We start from the raw sequence: 17,548 nt of genomic DNA on the forward strand, positions 1-17,548 counted from the left end.
ATTATTCATTGTTCTTTTGTTCCACAACCCTGGGAGTAAACCCCCATACACATGGTGAGATATTGGCTAATATCCATTGACTAAACAATTTTGGCTAGATGCACTGGAGATTTTGTATTAGTAATGATAGTCTATAATCTAGTCAAAATTGCCTCGCCTGCACAGATAATCTATGCTAGACTATATTGATTAAGCAGGAGAAAAACTGGGAGATTTTGACAATCTAGTCAAAATCTCCCCGTGTGTACACCCCTTAAGATTACACTTAAGCGACTGAAACAACTCTGATAAATCTACAGTGTCTAGATCAGGGGTGAGCAATAAGCAGCCCTCCAGCTGTTGATAAACTACACATCCCAGCATGCATTGCCTTAGTTTTACTATTTGGCCATGCTGAAATTGATACAAGGCATGCTGGGATGTGTAGTTTATCAACAGCTGGAGGGGCGCTTATTGCCCACCCCTGGTCTAGAGACATGCAATGGGTTGACAGGGTCAAAAAGGTCGACGTGAGGTTTTTTTTTTTACAATTTTAAATTTTTTGGGACTTTTAGCATCCATTTGTACCACAAATGGGAAATGTAGAGTGTCGACATTGAAACCAGAAAATTGTGAAAAACTCCTAAAATTTTCATGTGTCTACCTTTTCATCCTGTTGACTGATTGACTGTCTATCTAATAATCCACACCCGACTGACAATACTAAACCTAATCATTAGTACAGCATCTAAATATCATAGTCCTCAGCAGATTATTCTAAATGGCATCTTCTGTAAAAACCAAAACAAATATATAGTTGTATAAATTATTCTGATGTCATGAAGCATATATATAATAGAATGAAGATATATCCTCCAAACAGCTGTTCTGTTTTGCCTTTTAAAAGCCTATGTATTTTATGAGCTTGACCAATGTTTGTGAGATTGCTGCCTAGACCAGTGATTTTCAACCTTTTTACCTTGCGGCACACTAAATAAGATTTTGAAATTGCCAAGGCACACCAGGAGATCCCCACAGGACAAAACACATCGGCCCCCAGAGGAAAAAACTCAAACCTTTTGGGCCCCATATAAAAAACAATCACACTGGTCCCCACAGGTAACAAAGATAAAATACACTGGCCCTTTACATGAATAGAAGAGACCAGTAAATAACAGTTGAACTGGTGGTGGCTGTAAACTGGTTTGGGCATCTCTAGATCTGGGGGCACACTTGAGAACAGCTCAAGGCACACTAGTGTGCCACGGCACAGTGGTTGGAAAAACACTGCCCTAGACAATAGTTATTATCCTTTATTTATACAGCACTTTATGGAGAAAGTTTCAGCGATCACATTACTTCCTGGCCCAGTAGCTGTAAGAATATGCTAGGGTTAAATGTAACCAAATACCAGTATTTTGGAGGAAATACACATGCGCATAAGAATTCCCAGGCTATAAACCTATAAAATCCTCTCATCGCATAGAACAGATTTTTCCTTTGCAATTGTACATGTATACCGACATTAATGAAGCTATGCATGTGATGAATTACGCTACTGGAAACATTGTTAAAGCTTAACAACTACTGTAGTATAGCAACTTTAAATTTAGGCGCACCATCTACTGAGCCATAACTATAATTTAAGTCTCATTGGGGGGGGGGGATTCTATTGTTAGTTCGCCAACAGACTGCAACCAACGAAACTATTCAATTGATATGGTGTATCCACACGGTGCAGTTTGCACTATCGATTTTGACTAGTCAAAATCATATAGTGCAAATGGTACCATCCTATGCAGCACCCAATGCCCGGCTTTGGGATAGAAAGTAGAAATAGACTGTGCTGCACATTCTGGGTGAGATTTAATAGGATGAGAGATTCAGAAAGTGAGAGATTTGGTAAGAAATCTCCAGGTTTTTTTAAAGCGGCAATCATTTACACTGCAAAACCAGTTGTAAAACTAGGTGTAAATAATTGCCGCTTTAAAAAAACCTGGAGATTTCTTACCAAATCTCTCACTTTCTGAATCTCTCATCCTATTAAAGCTCACCCTTTATTTCTACTATGTCGGAATGAGTGCATGTGGACACAACAATTCTCGATTTGAGACGAGTTTGGACTCCGGCGCCTGCATTTCAGCTATCACCAACCGAATGTTGTGAAATGTCTGAAAAATTACCCATCTGAGCACTCAAACTGGACTTTTGTTTTGTGTCGACCATAATGAGCTCAATTAGTGTGATCAAAAACATTAAATCTGGCATGTCCAAACTATGGCCCTCCAGGTGTTGTGAAACTACACATCCCAGGATGCCTCACAATAGTTTTAGCATTCCCTAATAGAAAAACTGTGGCAAGGCATGATGGGACTTGTAGTTTCACAACAGCTGGAGGGCCATAGTTTGGACATGCCTGCATTAAATTAATATCGCCCGTCACTTTCAATGGGAGATCAGGTGGTGATAAATAGGTGACTCCCGCCCAAAAAAATAATCTGGATATTATGGTAATTCACTGATAAAAGTACTTTAGTCACGGTAGACATTTGTATGGATTTGTTTAAAGCTGCCTCAAATATTCTCTAAAAGCTAAAAATAGAACATTCTTAATTACATAATTCAATCACTTATCAAATAGTTAGTATAAACAAACACAATATAATTTTGAATATAACGGCCATTACAAAGTATAGGGTATCATTTATTTTATATTAATTGTGGTGTAAGCAAAAAGATAATAGAATAGGTGTCTTAATTTTGGACAAAGAATATCGCTTGTACACCAAAGGGTCTGTTAACAGGAAGCATCACTTACTCATAGATAAAAAAAAGAAAAGGTGTACCCATATAATACTCATTCCCTTCACTTATACCACTTTCAGACAGAAATGTCTAAAATCCTCAGCTTTTACAGATCCCAACCTGATCTCCCCCCCCCCCCCCTTTCACACAAAAAAAAGCAAATTGCCAGGTTAAAAATTTCTACACAGTAATTCGCAGACTAACATGGGTATTTCTCCTGTGTGCTATGGTCAACCCGGGTCTAAATCCCAGGTTCTCAACCCTGGTAAATTCCAGGGTCGGAGACCTGGGATGAGCCTTTCACACAGAAAAATGAGCTGTGCTGAACAGCAAATTACCAGGTAGAAATGTTTAACCCAGTAATTTGCTTTTCTGTGTGAAAGGGGCATTACAAAGAGCTCAGACATGGTTCTCCCTCCTTCCCACACCCTCCACCAAAGACCAGCACTTTAACTCCATACTGTTAACTCTCACTTGCCATCCCAATAACTTCTCTTGTGCTACCTACACACCTGGAATATGCTCCCACATCCAGATCTTTAATTTTTTTTCAAATGTGTCCGTTCATGAAAGCCTTCGAGTCTTCTACTTTACTCCAATCATTGGCTCAGCCTCACTATTCCCCAATTTCTTACTATTGCCTATTTTGTAGCAACATCGCCCCTTTTCTCTAGATTGAAAGCTCACAACATTGTCCTTAACCCTTTGAGTGCCAATGTTGCTGTGAGAGATCCCCAAAATATATGCTAAAAATGTCACCATCGCTCACAGCGACTGTTCTCTTAGTATAAATACAAATACAGCCAGGTCAATGAATTGAAGTTTAGTTAAACACTGCACCCCAAAAAAATAACAATCGCTGTGAGCAACACTGGCATTTAGTGGATATTTTGAGGATCTCACAGCAACGTTGGCACTCAGAGAGTTCATTTTTTTTATTCGCTCCCTGCATGTTCTTTAGAATACTTAATGTATACTTTGCCTATTATGGCTTCTGATTGTATTATGGTTTTGAAAGTAGTCAGTTTTCTGCTGCACTGCAACTTTGTATTATATAATATTACTCCTCTGTACGGTGTTGCAGATTTCAAACAATAATCTAAAAATATTCATCACGTCTGTATGCAGCGGTATCTTGTAATGAATGATTTCCTGTGTAATCAGGCAAGTATACTTACCTTCTTACAGCTCAGCCCCCTAACCCCGGGCATGACCCTAACCCGCCCACTTACGTTCTGCATCCTGGCAGTTGGAATTCAGGCGCCGGTCTCAGTATGGTGAACATCAGCATCCTGGCCACCGGGATACTGCCCTTTTAAAGTTATGTTACATTCTAGAAAAAAAATGTATTCATCCTAGAAACTTGTGCATTTAGTAGGAAATGTGGTGCACTGTACACTTCACTTCTGTCAGTCCTCGCTGCCAGATTCTGTACACCAGGAAGGACCACAGGGGAGCATCTGCTACACCCAACAATGACGGGTCTTTTTTTTAACACATGCAAGACGTTGATGGGTGGTGGGTTGTGCATAGCTAGGGGGATGTGGGAGGTATTAAGGCAGAGACAAATTGGACACCAATTTTATTCTTGAACTTGCAAAGTCTAATAGTTTAGGTAGAGATAACAGAAGCAGTTGTAATGTATGTAAGAAGGATATGGATAACCATAGAGGTAGTAATCTCGTGTGCTCATACTGCACATAAGCCATGTCCATATTTGTTAATTGTACACAAAGGGTTCCTGGTGCAGATCACGCTTCAGCATGAGCACAGACACAACCTAACCACATGCATTAATTCTTTGCTGATGAATCTGCAGTCAGACCACAAATTGCTTATCTCATCTGCTAGAACACGCTGCTTGTCATTTGCAATTTTGGCCAGCCTTCAAAGAATTTTATGGAGTAAATTGGGAAATAGAAGAAAAAAAGTTTTCATAAACGACTTGATAAAAAACTTCCGAAAACAGACGGAGCCCTTCAGACAGTGCGACTCCTCTCCGTCCACCATGCCTCTCAAAATGTTTTCCCGTTCTAAAACATCCCCTAACTTCTCTTTAAACTCAATCCTTCTCTAAATACCCAGCCATCTCTTTCCGACTGTTAACACTATAGCCCCTCTTTAGTTTCCCTGTCATCCACCCCCCTGCTTAAAGCATTTGGAAGTCATTAGGCATGAAGGAAAACATTCTCTGACCAGAGACAAAGACAGGTGTTGCTTTGATGCTCGCTCAATTGATATTAAGCCATGTTTGCAGGGAGGGGAGCTGGGACTGTCACCAATGGAAATGTGCAGGACCTGATGTAACTTTCCACATGTACAGAGGTGTTGGTGCAATCACAATTAACAGCCTATTATTAAGCACATAAACACTAAGCTGGGGAGTGCCACTATGGACGCAAGCTTGTTTTCCAAGTAGCACTGTGTGATTAGAGGAAGGAAAATTGTGTAGATGTAGAAAGAGGTGATGCAGACGTGTATAAGGAACACTGAGTGCGTTTCATTCCCTGCTGGTTATAAATGCTGAGAATTGTCCCTTTTATCAGCTTCGGCATCTCGTGTGTGGCTCAGACGCAACCTCACCGGAGAAGCTGTGCCAACAAAGGACAATTTCAACCCAGGAAAATCAGCAGCCAAGGAAAGCATGGGATGAAGGAAACGGGGAGTGCAGCAAGCTCTATGTAGAAAGGTCCTTTTCAGCCTGGGTTCCTTGTTGTTGGAGGATGAGTAATTAGCAAAGTCAACATGGTGAAGTGGAAAGAGATCAGAGCCAAAGTAGCTGACTTCAAAGTGGTTGGGACATTCTCAGTAGACTCCTGCATCGTTAGGACAAGGCTGTGTGATGTGTTGGAAGCATCATTTTGGCTCATTATTCAAAACAGTTAGGAAACAACTTGCAAAAGGACATGTTCATCCACTAAACGTTATTTTTTCCACTTAGAGAACATTCCCATCGCTCAAGGAGAGAGGCTCCACACCGAACCTGAATGTTAAACTCGTGTTCTCATCGGATACCTGCCACTGGCGCTAGTAGTCGTTACGCTTGTGAGGAAATGGAAATGAAAAATAAACTCTGCATAGCAAAGAAAACATTCATTTAATAAGTTTAATGATGCAGAAACAGGTTTCCTTGTAGATACAAACTTTAGGAGAGCTGAAGCAAGAAGTGCAGATGGGTATAGCACAAGTGTCACATCTGTCAGTCCAGCCGCAAGAGTTTGCAACGTCCCATCAATTAATTATCCATAAAATGATCAGCAGGAGAAAAAAATGGAACCAAAGAGCTGGCAATGTCTTTAGTGTAAGAACACTACTCACAGGAGGATCTCGTTCATTTCTTCCCTATGGAAACAAAGGGTTAGTCACCAATACGTGGGTAGTCAAATACATTTTGGGTACTTGTTTATTATCACGGCGCCCCCGATTTCCATCACAGGGCATTGTACAACCACAAAATAGCGTTGCATCGCATGCGATGTGATCACATGCGATGCGAATGTACCCGAGTTTTAATTGTACAGGCACCCAGATGCCTGATTCCTATGTTAAATGCCCCCCCAGACCCGATTTTAGATAGTCATCATTACCCATCAGGGTGGGTGTACAATGCCCCCCATTGTTAATGCCACCCCACGGCGAGCGGCAGCGGTACGCATCCTCCGCCCTTTTCATACCCCCACTATCCACGTTGGCGTGGAGTTGATTTTATATAGTGTGGCTAGGGGACGCATAATACTTGTGAAGTAATGCGCGTCCGCTCGCCACACTATATAAAATCAACTCCACGACGACCTGGATAGTTGGGGTATGAAAAGGTCGGAGGACGCGTACCGCTGCGCTCGCCACGCTTCGAGTTGGCGTTAACAATGGGGGGGCATTTTACATAGTCATTACCCATCAGGGTGGGGATACAATTAAAAATCGGGTTTGGGTGGGCATTTAACATGGAAATCGCATCGCATGCCATTATAATGGCATGCGATGCGACGCAATATTAAAATTGTATACTCATCCCGGGGAAAGACTGAAATCGGGTCCCATCGCATACCTTAATTAGTGATATGCGATGCGATGGGCGCCGTGATAATACACAAGTACCACATTTTGTTGGCAGTATACTAATACCTGGCCTGACATTTAATCCCATGTGTTCACACCACATGCATCTCAAGTGTGGTTTAGTCATTTGCAAGTGCCACAACAGGGGACTTCTTACCTGGTAGTTTTAGCCACTTTGGTACTTTGCCAAGATCCTTTTGAGCTTGCTGATGAGAATCTGAAATCCCTGATTCCTCTTCATAATTCTCTGGTGCTCTGTGAACAACCTCTGAATCAGTGACTGGAGGGTGCTTTACCACAGGTGCTGTATTCTCAGCAGGAACACGTGGCATTGTTCTGTCATGGTATAAAGATATTTCTGAGTACACTGACAGCAATATAACTGATTAAAAGTGCATACACACTAGTCAGTGAGGCAGTACGGATGGACTGATGGTTAGCATCACAGCACTGAGGTCATGGGTTTGATTCCAAACCATGGCCCTAACTGTGTGGAGTTTGATTAACCCTAGAATGTCTGTGTGTGCGTGTACATGTGGTAGGGAATATAGATTGTAAGTCCCATTGGGGCAGGGACTGATGTGAATGTTCAACTATTCTCTGTAAAGCGCTGTGGAATATATGTGCGTAATATAAGAAACAGTTAATAATTATAATAAGAATAGTCGATTTTCAGCAAAAAAAAAAAAATCGACTAGTGTACATGGGCTCCCGCATCATCACCGGCCTGTTTTACAGGCCGAGTGAACCACTTTCCATTGTCTCCTACTATAGAAAGTGGCTCACACACTGTGAACATTGCTGGGCGTGTGTATGCACGGAGCAAATTTATCGACCAGCAATTTTAATTACATTGTTCGGCATACACACTGGGCAAAAATGACCAGTGTGTATACACCTCATCCCTCTAGAACAGTGGTAGCCAACTCCAGTCCTCGAGAGCTACCAACAGTTCATGTTTTCCAGACCACCTAGCATAGCGGTGGGGAACCTCAGGCCCGCGGGCCGTATACGGCCCCTGCAGCCGGTCTGTCTGGCTGCGGAAGGAGTCAAGTACAGGGGAAATCTCGCGAGAGCTACGACCTCTCGTGAGATTTCCCCTATACTTGACTCCCTGCACTGCCGTTGGACCACACCGACCGGCAATTCTTAAACTGCGGCAGCCGCTGGTGCACGGGATGGCTGCCGCAGGCGAACTTGTGTTTGTTTGTTTTTTAATTTATGGCTTGCGAGGCATTTTTCCCCTATACAAACGGCCCTTGTCCCCAATAAGGTTCCCCACCCCTGACCTAGCAGGTGCACTCTTTACTCACTGCCAAATTACAAAAGATCCACAGGTGGAGCTAATTTCTTCACTTGTGATGTTGTGAGGAGACCTGGAAAATGTTAACTGTTGGTAGCTCTCGAGGACTGGAGTTGGCGACCTCTGCTCTATTTATATTTAAAGCTGTTGTACCTGGCAACTAATAGATCAGCTTTGGAAGAGGACACTGGGTCATTGAGCAGATGCTGGCACAGGTAATGATCTGTAGGATCAGACAAAAAAAATATAATTCAAGTAACATTGTCTTCAGGTTAGACATTAAATTGCATCTATCACCCTTTTGGCCTGAACTAACACATGTGAGAATGCATCATACACATTAACAAATAAGCAGTAACATCACTGACACATTAATGGTGCACTGTTTTATAGATGGCTATGTTACTGTTGGGTTATTTTCCTTTATATGGTACAGTACCAACGATATCAGCGGTACCCTACTAGATCCATGGTTCACTACTTAATCTTCTTACCATATTCCTAGTATTCTATGTTGACTTTACAAAAGATACTCTTGAAACCCACATGATTTGCTATGTTCATGATAATGTTTATTCATCAATGATCTCTTACATGCTTAATAGATCATTGTTTCAGCTCCCATGCCAGATCAAAGCCTTTCCTCCTTTACTGTTGTTGTACCATGTGCTAATCATTACTTAACAGTAATTGTTGCTATCTGTGATGTCTTTTCAATACAAAACACAATACAATTGTCGTTAATACACAATAAAATAGGCATTAATAGTGCTACAACATACATAATGTTGTACATTATCCTCATTAAGTTTAGGATAATAGGTAAACTTTAAGCCACTAGTGCCAAACTGGATCGCACACACACTGCCCTTATACACTATACTGCCACCTGAGCGCTAAATGCCAGGCAGAAGCAAACAAAACTTTTAGGTTTTTGTTATGCTTTTATATCCGATTCACCTTTTAAAGGAGGAATGCCAACCACCAAATTAAACCCTAATGTGTTTGGAAGTATATGAAGTGGATCCCAGCACTAAATAGACACAAACAAAACTAAAAATCATAAACAGATCTTGAATATTAGAGAATTCAGGTGGCAAATATATAAATCATTCATTTTGGTAATAAATATTTGTTGCACTATTGAAATGAGACAAAACAGATTGGTCTAGATATGCTTATACCAATCAAATCTGGAGTGACACCATACAAATGATAACACAGCAAAGCAACACACACACACACACACACACACACACACATTATACTTCCCGGGCTTCCATGGATCTGACTGGTTCTTCCAGCACATCCCACAGATGGACTGAGATGTGAGGAATTTGGAGGCAGTAAGCTGTGATGCACAGAGTGTTCTAGCAACTTTTTATAACAGATAGCAGAATATTTCTTCCCCTGCAATTTGTGCTATGAGTAGGGATAAGATCAGGCGACCTAGTCTTTGCTTCCCAACTGCATCAGTAAGCCTTGGATGCATATGACCCTATTGCTGGTTTATGCTCTGTCATCCTTGCTTTAAACATCTCATCTTCAAGTACTGACTGTTCACATGCTGACTAATGTATCCCACTCCTTGATAGTTACCATTACAATAATAGGTACTCTTTACCTAGCACGGCGCCCACGATCTTGATCGCGGGCATCGTGAGGTAAAAAATCGTGTCGGTCGCGTCGTATGCGGGCTAAACATGCCCACACGCGACGCGATGCTCACGATTTCCCATTGAAACCCATGTTAAACATGGACATCGTGTCGGTCGCGTCGCGGCCGGCTATAAATGTGCACACGATGGCCGCGACGCGATGCCCACGATTTGCCATAGGAATTAATGTTAAAAGACCCGATGGACACGATTTTAATGTTAAATGGCTCAATGGACCCGATTTTAGCATAGGAAACAATGTTAAATGGGCCTTAGAGCCCAAATAATTACCCTGAACTCAGAAATGGCCCCCCCAATTTTGTACGCCACCCCACGATCAACGTGAACCCGAAGCGTGGCGAGCGCAGCGAGCCCGCGAGGGGCGGCGGTACGCGTCCTCCGACCTTTTCATACCCCCACTATCCACGTCGGCGTGGAGTTGAGAATATAATAGTGTGGCGAGCGCAGCGAGCCACCGAGCCCGAAGCGTGGCGAGCGGACGCGGATACCTTCACAGGTAAACGCGTCCCCTCGCGGGCTTCACAGGTGTCCGCGTCGCCACGGACACCTGTGAAGCCCGCGAGGGGACGCGTCTAGCTGTGAAGGTATCCGCGTCCGCTCGCCACGCTTCGGGCTCGGTGGCTCGCTACGCTCGCCACACTATTCTATTCTCAACTCCACGCCGACGTGGATAGTGGGGGTATGAAAAGGTCGGAGGACGCGTACCGCCGCCCCTCGCGGGCTCGCTGCGCTCGCCACGCTTCGGGTTCACGTTGATCGTGGGGTGGCGTAAAAAATTGGGGGGGCCATTTCTGAGTTCAGGGTAAGTATTTGGCCTCTAAGGCCCATTTAACATTGTTTCCTATGGTAAAATCGGGTCCATTGAGCCATTTAACATTAAAATCGTGTCCATCGGGTGTTTTAACATTAATTCCTATGGCAAATCGTGGGCATCGCGTCGCGGCCATCGTGTGCACATTTATGGCCGGCCGCGACGCGACCGACGCGATTTCCATGTTTAACATGGGTTTCAATGGGAAATCGTGAGCATCGCGTCGGTCGCGTCGCGGGCACACATAAATGTACCCGCGATGCCCGCGATGGGCGCCGTGCTAGGTAAAGAGTACCCAATAATATAGCAATGTTATTCACTGTACCTCGTTTAATGTTACTAATCATCGGTAGAAATTACAAATGTATATATTAGTCGGGCTGCAGTCATAATCCCGACAAGGACAAAATCCCGATATATAGAATGAACAGGTGAAGCAGTCAACATTACTGTGTCGACAGGTCACGATGTTTTTTTTTTTTTTTTTTTCACTTTTTTAATCCTACAGGCGGTATTTCATGCCCTACCATCTAGGGCATGGAGGGAGAATAAAATAGTGTGCCCGATGCATTGCGAGGGGCTGCGGTTCACTTCCAACGGTGTCCATGTCGACATTCGGGTAAAAAAAACAGTGAAAAAACCCATGTCTACCTCGCGACCTGTCGACACAAAGTCATGTTGACTGTTTCACCTGTACATTCTAAATGTCTGTATTTTGACCTTGTCAGGATTTTAAATGTCGAGATTTTCACCTTGTCGGTATTATGACCCATTCGGAATTTTGACCATCAGGATTTCATACCGAATCCATATTAGTCACCTATCTAGGAGTAGTATTACATTTATTGTGAATAGTAAATTTGCAGCATTTGTGAGGTGATTACTTCTACAATACGGATTTGCATCGTCCTACACAGACTTCCTGGACCCAACAGAAGAGTTCAGATAGCCAGTCTGATTAAGCTACAGCCGAGGGCAGCAATCAAGCTCGGGCTCAGCACTTGGATCACAGATGCTGGCAGGAGACACCTCCTGCTGCATTCGCATCTTATTTGTATGGCATTGCACACCCTACAGCTGGGCAATACTGCACATTTCACAAATCTAGCCCTCTCTCATACTCTGGGAGTTAAAAAATAGCCATAAGAGGTGGTGAAACATGGCAGTCAATCACGGAAATAAAATCAATGGTATGCAGCATTCGCTAGTTTTTGTTGTTATAATAATAAAACATTATCAACACAGCAATTTCTAACGTCACTATAAGTAATTGAAAATAAAATATCCATAAACAATATTTGTATCTTTTATACTCTTTCTTCCCGGTCATCTCCTCCCAATTAACACACTGTGCCAACAATATATGCAGCCATAATAGTGGTCTGCAAAGGAGGAGGTTTATATCACAGCTTCACATACATCAGGGTTGCCTACCTGACCCTCTCCTTCAGGGAGAAAATGCTCTGTTCCTGGAAGACCCTGGTAATGAATGATTGCCATCACCTGTGGGGAGCTAGGTAGTTGATAAGAAAGGTGTCTCACCACAGGTGATGGTAATCATACATTACAAGGGAAGTCCAGGACCAGAGCACTTTCTTCCTGAAGGCAACCCTAACTTACATCAAGTATGCTTTCCGTAAAGTGCTTATACTGTATGTAGAGGCACTGCATTAGACTGAAAGATTAATTAACAGAATGTAACTCATAGACAACTTCATGTGGATCACATCTCTATGCAGTCTAATTACAAAAATGATATAGCCACACACACACACACACACACACACACACACACACACACACAGAGAAAAAACACACAATTAAATGTACAATGTTACACACAACTATTTGTACATGCTGCTCATTGCCATATAGTGTGCACAAGGGGCCTAATTCAGACCCATTAGCAAGGCTGTAATGTTTGCAGATGGAAAAAAACATGTGGCACTGCAGATGTAACATGTGGAGGGAGTTTTGTTTCTGTGCAGAGTAAATACTGGCTGCTTTATTTTAACACTGCAATTTAGATTTCAGTTTGAACCCATCCCACCCAAATCTAACTCTCACTGCACGTTACATCTGCAAAAATTGCAGCCTCGCTAACAGGTCTGAATTAGGCCCAATGTTTGGCAAACGATAAAATAAGGACCTAGATTCTTACTGTACCTCTGTGCACCGGGGATCCAAAATGAACCACAGCAGCAGGGAAAAGCTGGGCCTGAGGGTGAGATGCAACACCAGCAGAGTATATTAGACACATGTATGATTAAAGAAGGAATACAAAAGTACACTCAAGATAGGGCATGTATAAATTTACTATGGACAATGTCACCTTAAAAAGAAGGACAATGCATATTTATTATTAACAGGTTCTTATATAGCACAGAAAATTCTGTTGTGCTTTACAATTGGAAACTGAAAAAACAAAGCTGGGTATCCACAGACAAATAAAATAGTAGGAAGGATCTGCTTGCAAGCTTATAATCTATAGGAAAAATTGGCATTGGTGCACAAGGATAGGTGTTCAGTTATAATGGTCCACCAGATTGCAAAGGTTCTTGGTGGGCTGTATGATACGGTGACCCAGCAATGTTAGCCAGGAGGTTGGTAAAGTCAAACAAAATAAGTAAGGATGTGTGTGGACCGTACAGTAATTGGATAGGAAAGGATTCCGGAAGTTATTTGCGCGGTTCTGGAATCCAATAGGCTTGCCTAAAGAGGTGAGTAATCAGGGAAGGCTTGAATGTTTTGAGACTAGAGGAGAACCTTATTGTGCTTAGGAGGGCATTCAACAGAGTAGGCAAACCCTGAAGAAAGAGGGGAGTATTCAGGGTTCAGGAGGGCTACAGCATTTGCTGCCAGCCCTCCCTGTCACCCTATTCAATGCAGCAGGGGCTCGCTGCCCCTGCTGGCGAATTTTAACCCCTGCGGCATTCGGACGGAGGCAGGCAGGGAGATGTAAGCCTCCCTGCCTGCCCCAGAATTTGTGGGGGAGGGCTCCCGGGGGACAGGCAGCAGAGGCTGCCCCTGGGAATGCTGGCACAGGACAGGGGTAGGGAGCGGCTCCCGGCCCCTGCTGGTGAAAGTGTAAAAAAAATATATTAATGTGCTTGAAGCACATAAATAAAAATAGCATGCCCCTTCACAGGAAAAAAAAATTTAGATTTTTTTTTTTACACAAAAAAACCCAAACCCCTTATTTTAAAAGATCACTTTCCAGTTCACCTTAAAAAGATGTCAAATGCAAAATGGTGAATCATGGCAAAAATCAGGGAACAAAGCAATTCGCCATCCTAGCATTGAAAACACTCTCGGCGATTCCCAGTGAAAACCCCATTGAAATACACCAGCGAATTGCAGCGAGCATGAAACAGAGAACTGGCATTCACTGAATAGGGTGAATCATATTTTCAGTGAAAAGAATTCACTGCAAGGAGTGAAAACCAAAAAAAAACGGTGAATCGGGAGCATTGAATACTGGCCAGAGAAGGGGATGGAGCTACTGGGTAGCTATATGGGCGCTCATATAAAGTAAAAATATTAAAAACACATGCTCACTGCCCACAGGGCCACTTTTGTAGATGTTTTGGAAGGGGGGGGGGGGGGGGGGATCTGCTCCTATTTAGGTCACCAAAGGGTAAAGTGGAGGACCAGTCAATTTGGCCAGGGATTGTATATTTTCCAAATCCAATAGATATTAGATGGTGTGGATATAATTACCGATGCCGTTCATTAGTGGGTTCCTCTGGGAGAGCTTTAAATCCTTTTAGGATAGCATGGAAGCTGTGTCATCCATTTTTGTTGGAACATGAGAAAGAAGTCACTTAGAGGCTGGAATTGCAGGCATGGTCCACTGGTGAGGTGGCTGGTTGGATCCCAGGAAATAGTGCAATGCGTGAAGTGGCAGTTGCTCAACTCACTTGCCCCCAACTGCCACTTCACACATTTGCACTATATCCTGCAGAGCCTTGAGATCCGACAGCCGCTGCCCAGTCAGAGTGAAATCACGCCGATCGCCAAAATAGCTGTAAATCCATTCGCAACTCACCATTGTAATATTTTCCTGTGCAATAGAAACAGGCTGACCGAGGCCTGAGCGGACATCACAGACCTTCCCTGACCCCTGAGCATGCCTGTGTTTTCTGTGACACTCACAGAAAATGTCCGTTTACCACTCCCCAAATACTGGCTTCTGGTTAATCAAATTGACGGTTTGCGGTCAGAAAAGACGCTGTTTTTTATGTTTTGTTTTAGTTTTTGCTGAATGGCCTCGCACATGCGTGCTACGATCATGTGCAGTCGATCAATAATCAGCCACCTTGCTAAATTGAAGGGTTCCGATCAGGAATACCCCCAATAAGTTAGGATGATAGACCGATCTTGTGAGAGCAAAGCGTTATTTTGAGACGAGTATGAATATGGCATACTACAGACAACAATTGGGAGACTCAAACAATGAATCTCGGGCAAAGAAGATCAGCCTCGCAGCTGCATTCATGATGGATTGCAGTGTTCAGAGTGTGTTTTGGGGAAGACCAGTAAGGAGACTATTGCAATAATCAATGTGGGAGATGATGAGAGCATGGCTTAGAGTTTCAGCAATGTCTTGTGTAGGGGATATATACAGGTGACCAGCAGTCAGGATGCCGGCAGTCAGAATACGAACGCTGGCATCCTGAAGAAGGGAATCACTACAGTGGTTTGGTAGGTATACTTACCTTCCCCCTGCCCTCCCTTCTATCCCTAACTCTCCACAACCTAACCCTCCCCGCTAGTGCTTAACAATAACCCTTGTACCCTGCAGCCTAGCCCCCTCTTCTAGGTGCCTAACCCTCCCTGCCTGCAGCCTAACCATCCTATCCCCCCCCCCCCCACAACCTATCCCTAAGTCCCTCCCCCATTCTTAGTGCCTAAACCTAACCCCCACCCATCATTCCTGGTGTAACACTAACTCACCCCGGTTACCAGTCAGCATCCCAGCAGTAGTCTGGGTGCAGGCATCCCGACCGCTATGATGCTGAATGCATCCCTATGTAAGGTATAGAAGTATTTAGATATACCTTTTTTAGATGTATGCAACATGATTTTGAGACAGATTGAATGTGGGTAAAAAAGGACAGTTCATAGTCAAGGATGACACCCTGGCAGTAAGCTTGTGGGGGAAGATAGATTGTCGTGTTCACAACAGGGATAGAGATACTAGGTTGGTAACTACTATTGTTCGGTGAAATATAATTCTGTTTTGGAAATATTCAGTTTGAGGTGGCGAAATGACATCCAAGTTGTGATGGCAGAGAGGCATTCAGTGACACAGACCAATACAGATGGTGACAAATCTGGGGATGATAGGTAGATTTGAGAATCATCCACACTGATCAGTTTGCCAAGAGATGTGGTATAGATTGAGAAAAGCAGAGGACCCAAAACTGAGCCCTGAGGTACTCCACTGTAGCAAGGAGGAGGTGGATTCAGAGAAGGGGACACTGAAAGAGCAATTAGATTGGTACGATGAGAACCAAGAAAGGGCTGTGTCATTAAGAACTAAGGATTGTAGTGTTTTTAGGAGAAGGAAATAGTCAACAGTGTCACAAGCCACAGAGAGATCTAGAATAATAAGTAGTGAGTAACGGACTCTATATTTAGAAGTGACCAGATCATTCACCACTTTAGTCAGTGCCATATCTGTGGAGTGTTGGGCATTAAATAAGTTGTGCAAGTTAAGAAAGTATGTGAGGCATAGTTTTTAAAATACCAATTTTAATGCCATCAATACATGTGCATTATATGCACTAAGCTAAACTATATGCACTTGACCAGCAGGACTTTGTGCAGCTCACACATATGCCCAATGAACCATCTTCAATAGAACTCCAATCTTAGCAAATGCACCCCTCAATAAAGATGTATTTAGCCTACAAATGTTCTACAATGTTCTAGCTGACTGAAAGGTACACAGCTCTATAATCAATGCCTTACAACTTTTGACCATCTTTGGTGGATATGCTGACTATAGTATTTTAATCACAGTCTTGAAAGTTATAAAAAAAAAAAAAGTCCCCTACCACTACCATATTGATCGACCAATTAAGTGTTAAACTCCAAGACCAAATTTTCAAATAATCAGTCCGCAAACTGCAAAGCCTACATGTGGTATTATTGGAGGTGAGCACATACATGGGAAAGGGAAGAGACACCACTAAATGGCTGATAGAGGAAATTATAGACACAATTATGGTAAATTATATACAAAAATCATAAACATGACCCGACAGTGGGCAGTTTCATAGACTAGGGATGCCAGTGGTTCCCAAACATTTTTGAATCACAGCGCCTGAGTGTCAGAATTATTTCCACGGCATCCCTAGGAAAAAGTTTCATTGATAAAACCAGTTAGGGTCCATTATGTGGTAATGGATAAGATTTGCTTCTGTTTTTCCACATTTTGCCTATTACATTGGTCATAAATGATATGAATTGGTCATGGACCACCAATCCAGGCACCCCAGCAAGTTCCACAAGGCATCCCAGGGTGCCACAGCAGAGTCTGGAAATCTCTGGATACATTGCCATTTACATACCATTTTAGTTGCAGGGTAACAATATTATTCAGAGAACCGTACAGAGCTGACTGAGAAGTGAGAGTGGGGTATTAAAAATTGGGAGACACCTGATATTTTCACATCGCAGCTACTTAAAGTGGAACTAAATAGAAATTAAGATCCATGTAATTGAAGCCTTTGAAGTAAAACTTATGTAATATATACTGTTTAAATGCTGCTCTCTGGCTTTTCTGACTGCAACTACAGTGCTGTGATAATATCCCTCATAAAACAGACTCTGCTCTCTATCCACGAGGCAAGAGAATTGTGCGGCTGCACTTTGTTATTGCTCTTAATTTGTGTGGTGTAACCA

The 17,548-nt window shown here is 42.9% G+C and overlaps 1 protein-coding gene across 2 annotated transcripts in view; it reads right to left on the reverse strand.

Moving 5' to 3' along the window:
• ASPSCR1 (ASPSCR1 tether for SLC2A4, UBX domain containing) overlaps nucleotides 1-17,548 on the reverse strand; it is a 200,633-nt gene that overhangs the window by 144,720 nt on the left and 38,365 nt on the right. The window contains exons 13-16 of one of the 2 annotated variants that reach the window (XM_083148693.1): nucleotides 12,803-12,854; nucleotides 8,300-8,369; nucleotides 7,001-7,179; nucleotides 6,075-6,126 (exon numbers count right to left, since the gene is read on the reverse strand). In XM_083148693.1, coding sequence (XP_083004819.1) covers nucleotides 6,116-6,126; nucleotides 7,001-7,179; nucleotides 8,300-8,369; nucleotides 12,803-12,854 — 312 coding nt within the window. In that variant the 3' untranslated portion in view covers nucleotides 6,075-6,115. Of the gene's footprint in view, nucleotides 1-5,864; nucleotides 6,127-7,000; nucleotides 7,180-8,299; nucleotides 8,370-12,802; nucleotides 12,855-17,548 lie in introns of those variants that run through there. The other variant, XM_083148692.1, reaches the window with a different exon arrangement.

The sequence above is a fragment of the Crinia signifera genome, chromosome 6, assembly GCF_055691185.1.
Source record: "Crinia signifera chromosome 6, ASM5569118v1, whole genome shotgun sequence".
NCBI lineage: Eukaryota > Metazoa > Chordata > Amphibia > Anura > Myobatrachidae > Crinia > Crinia signifera.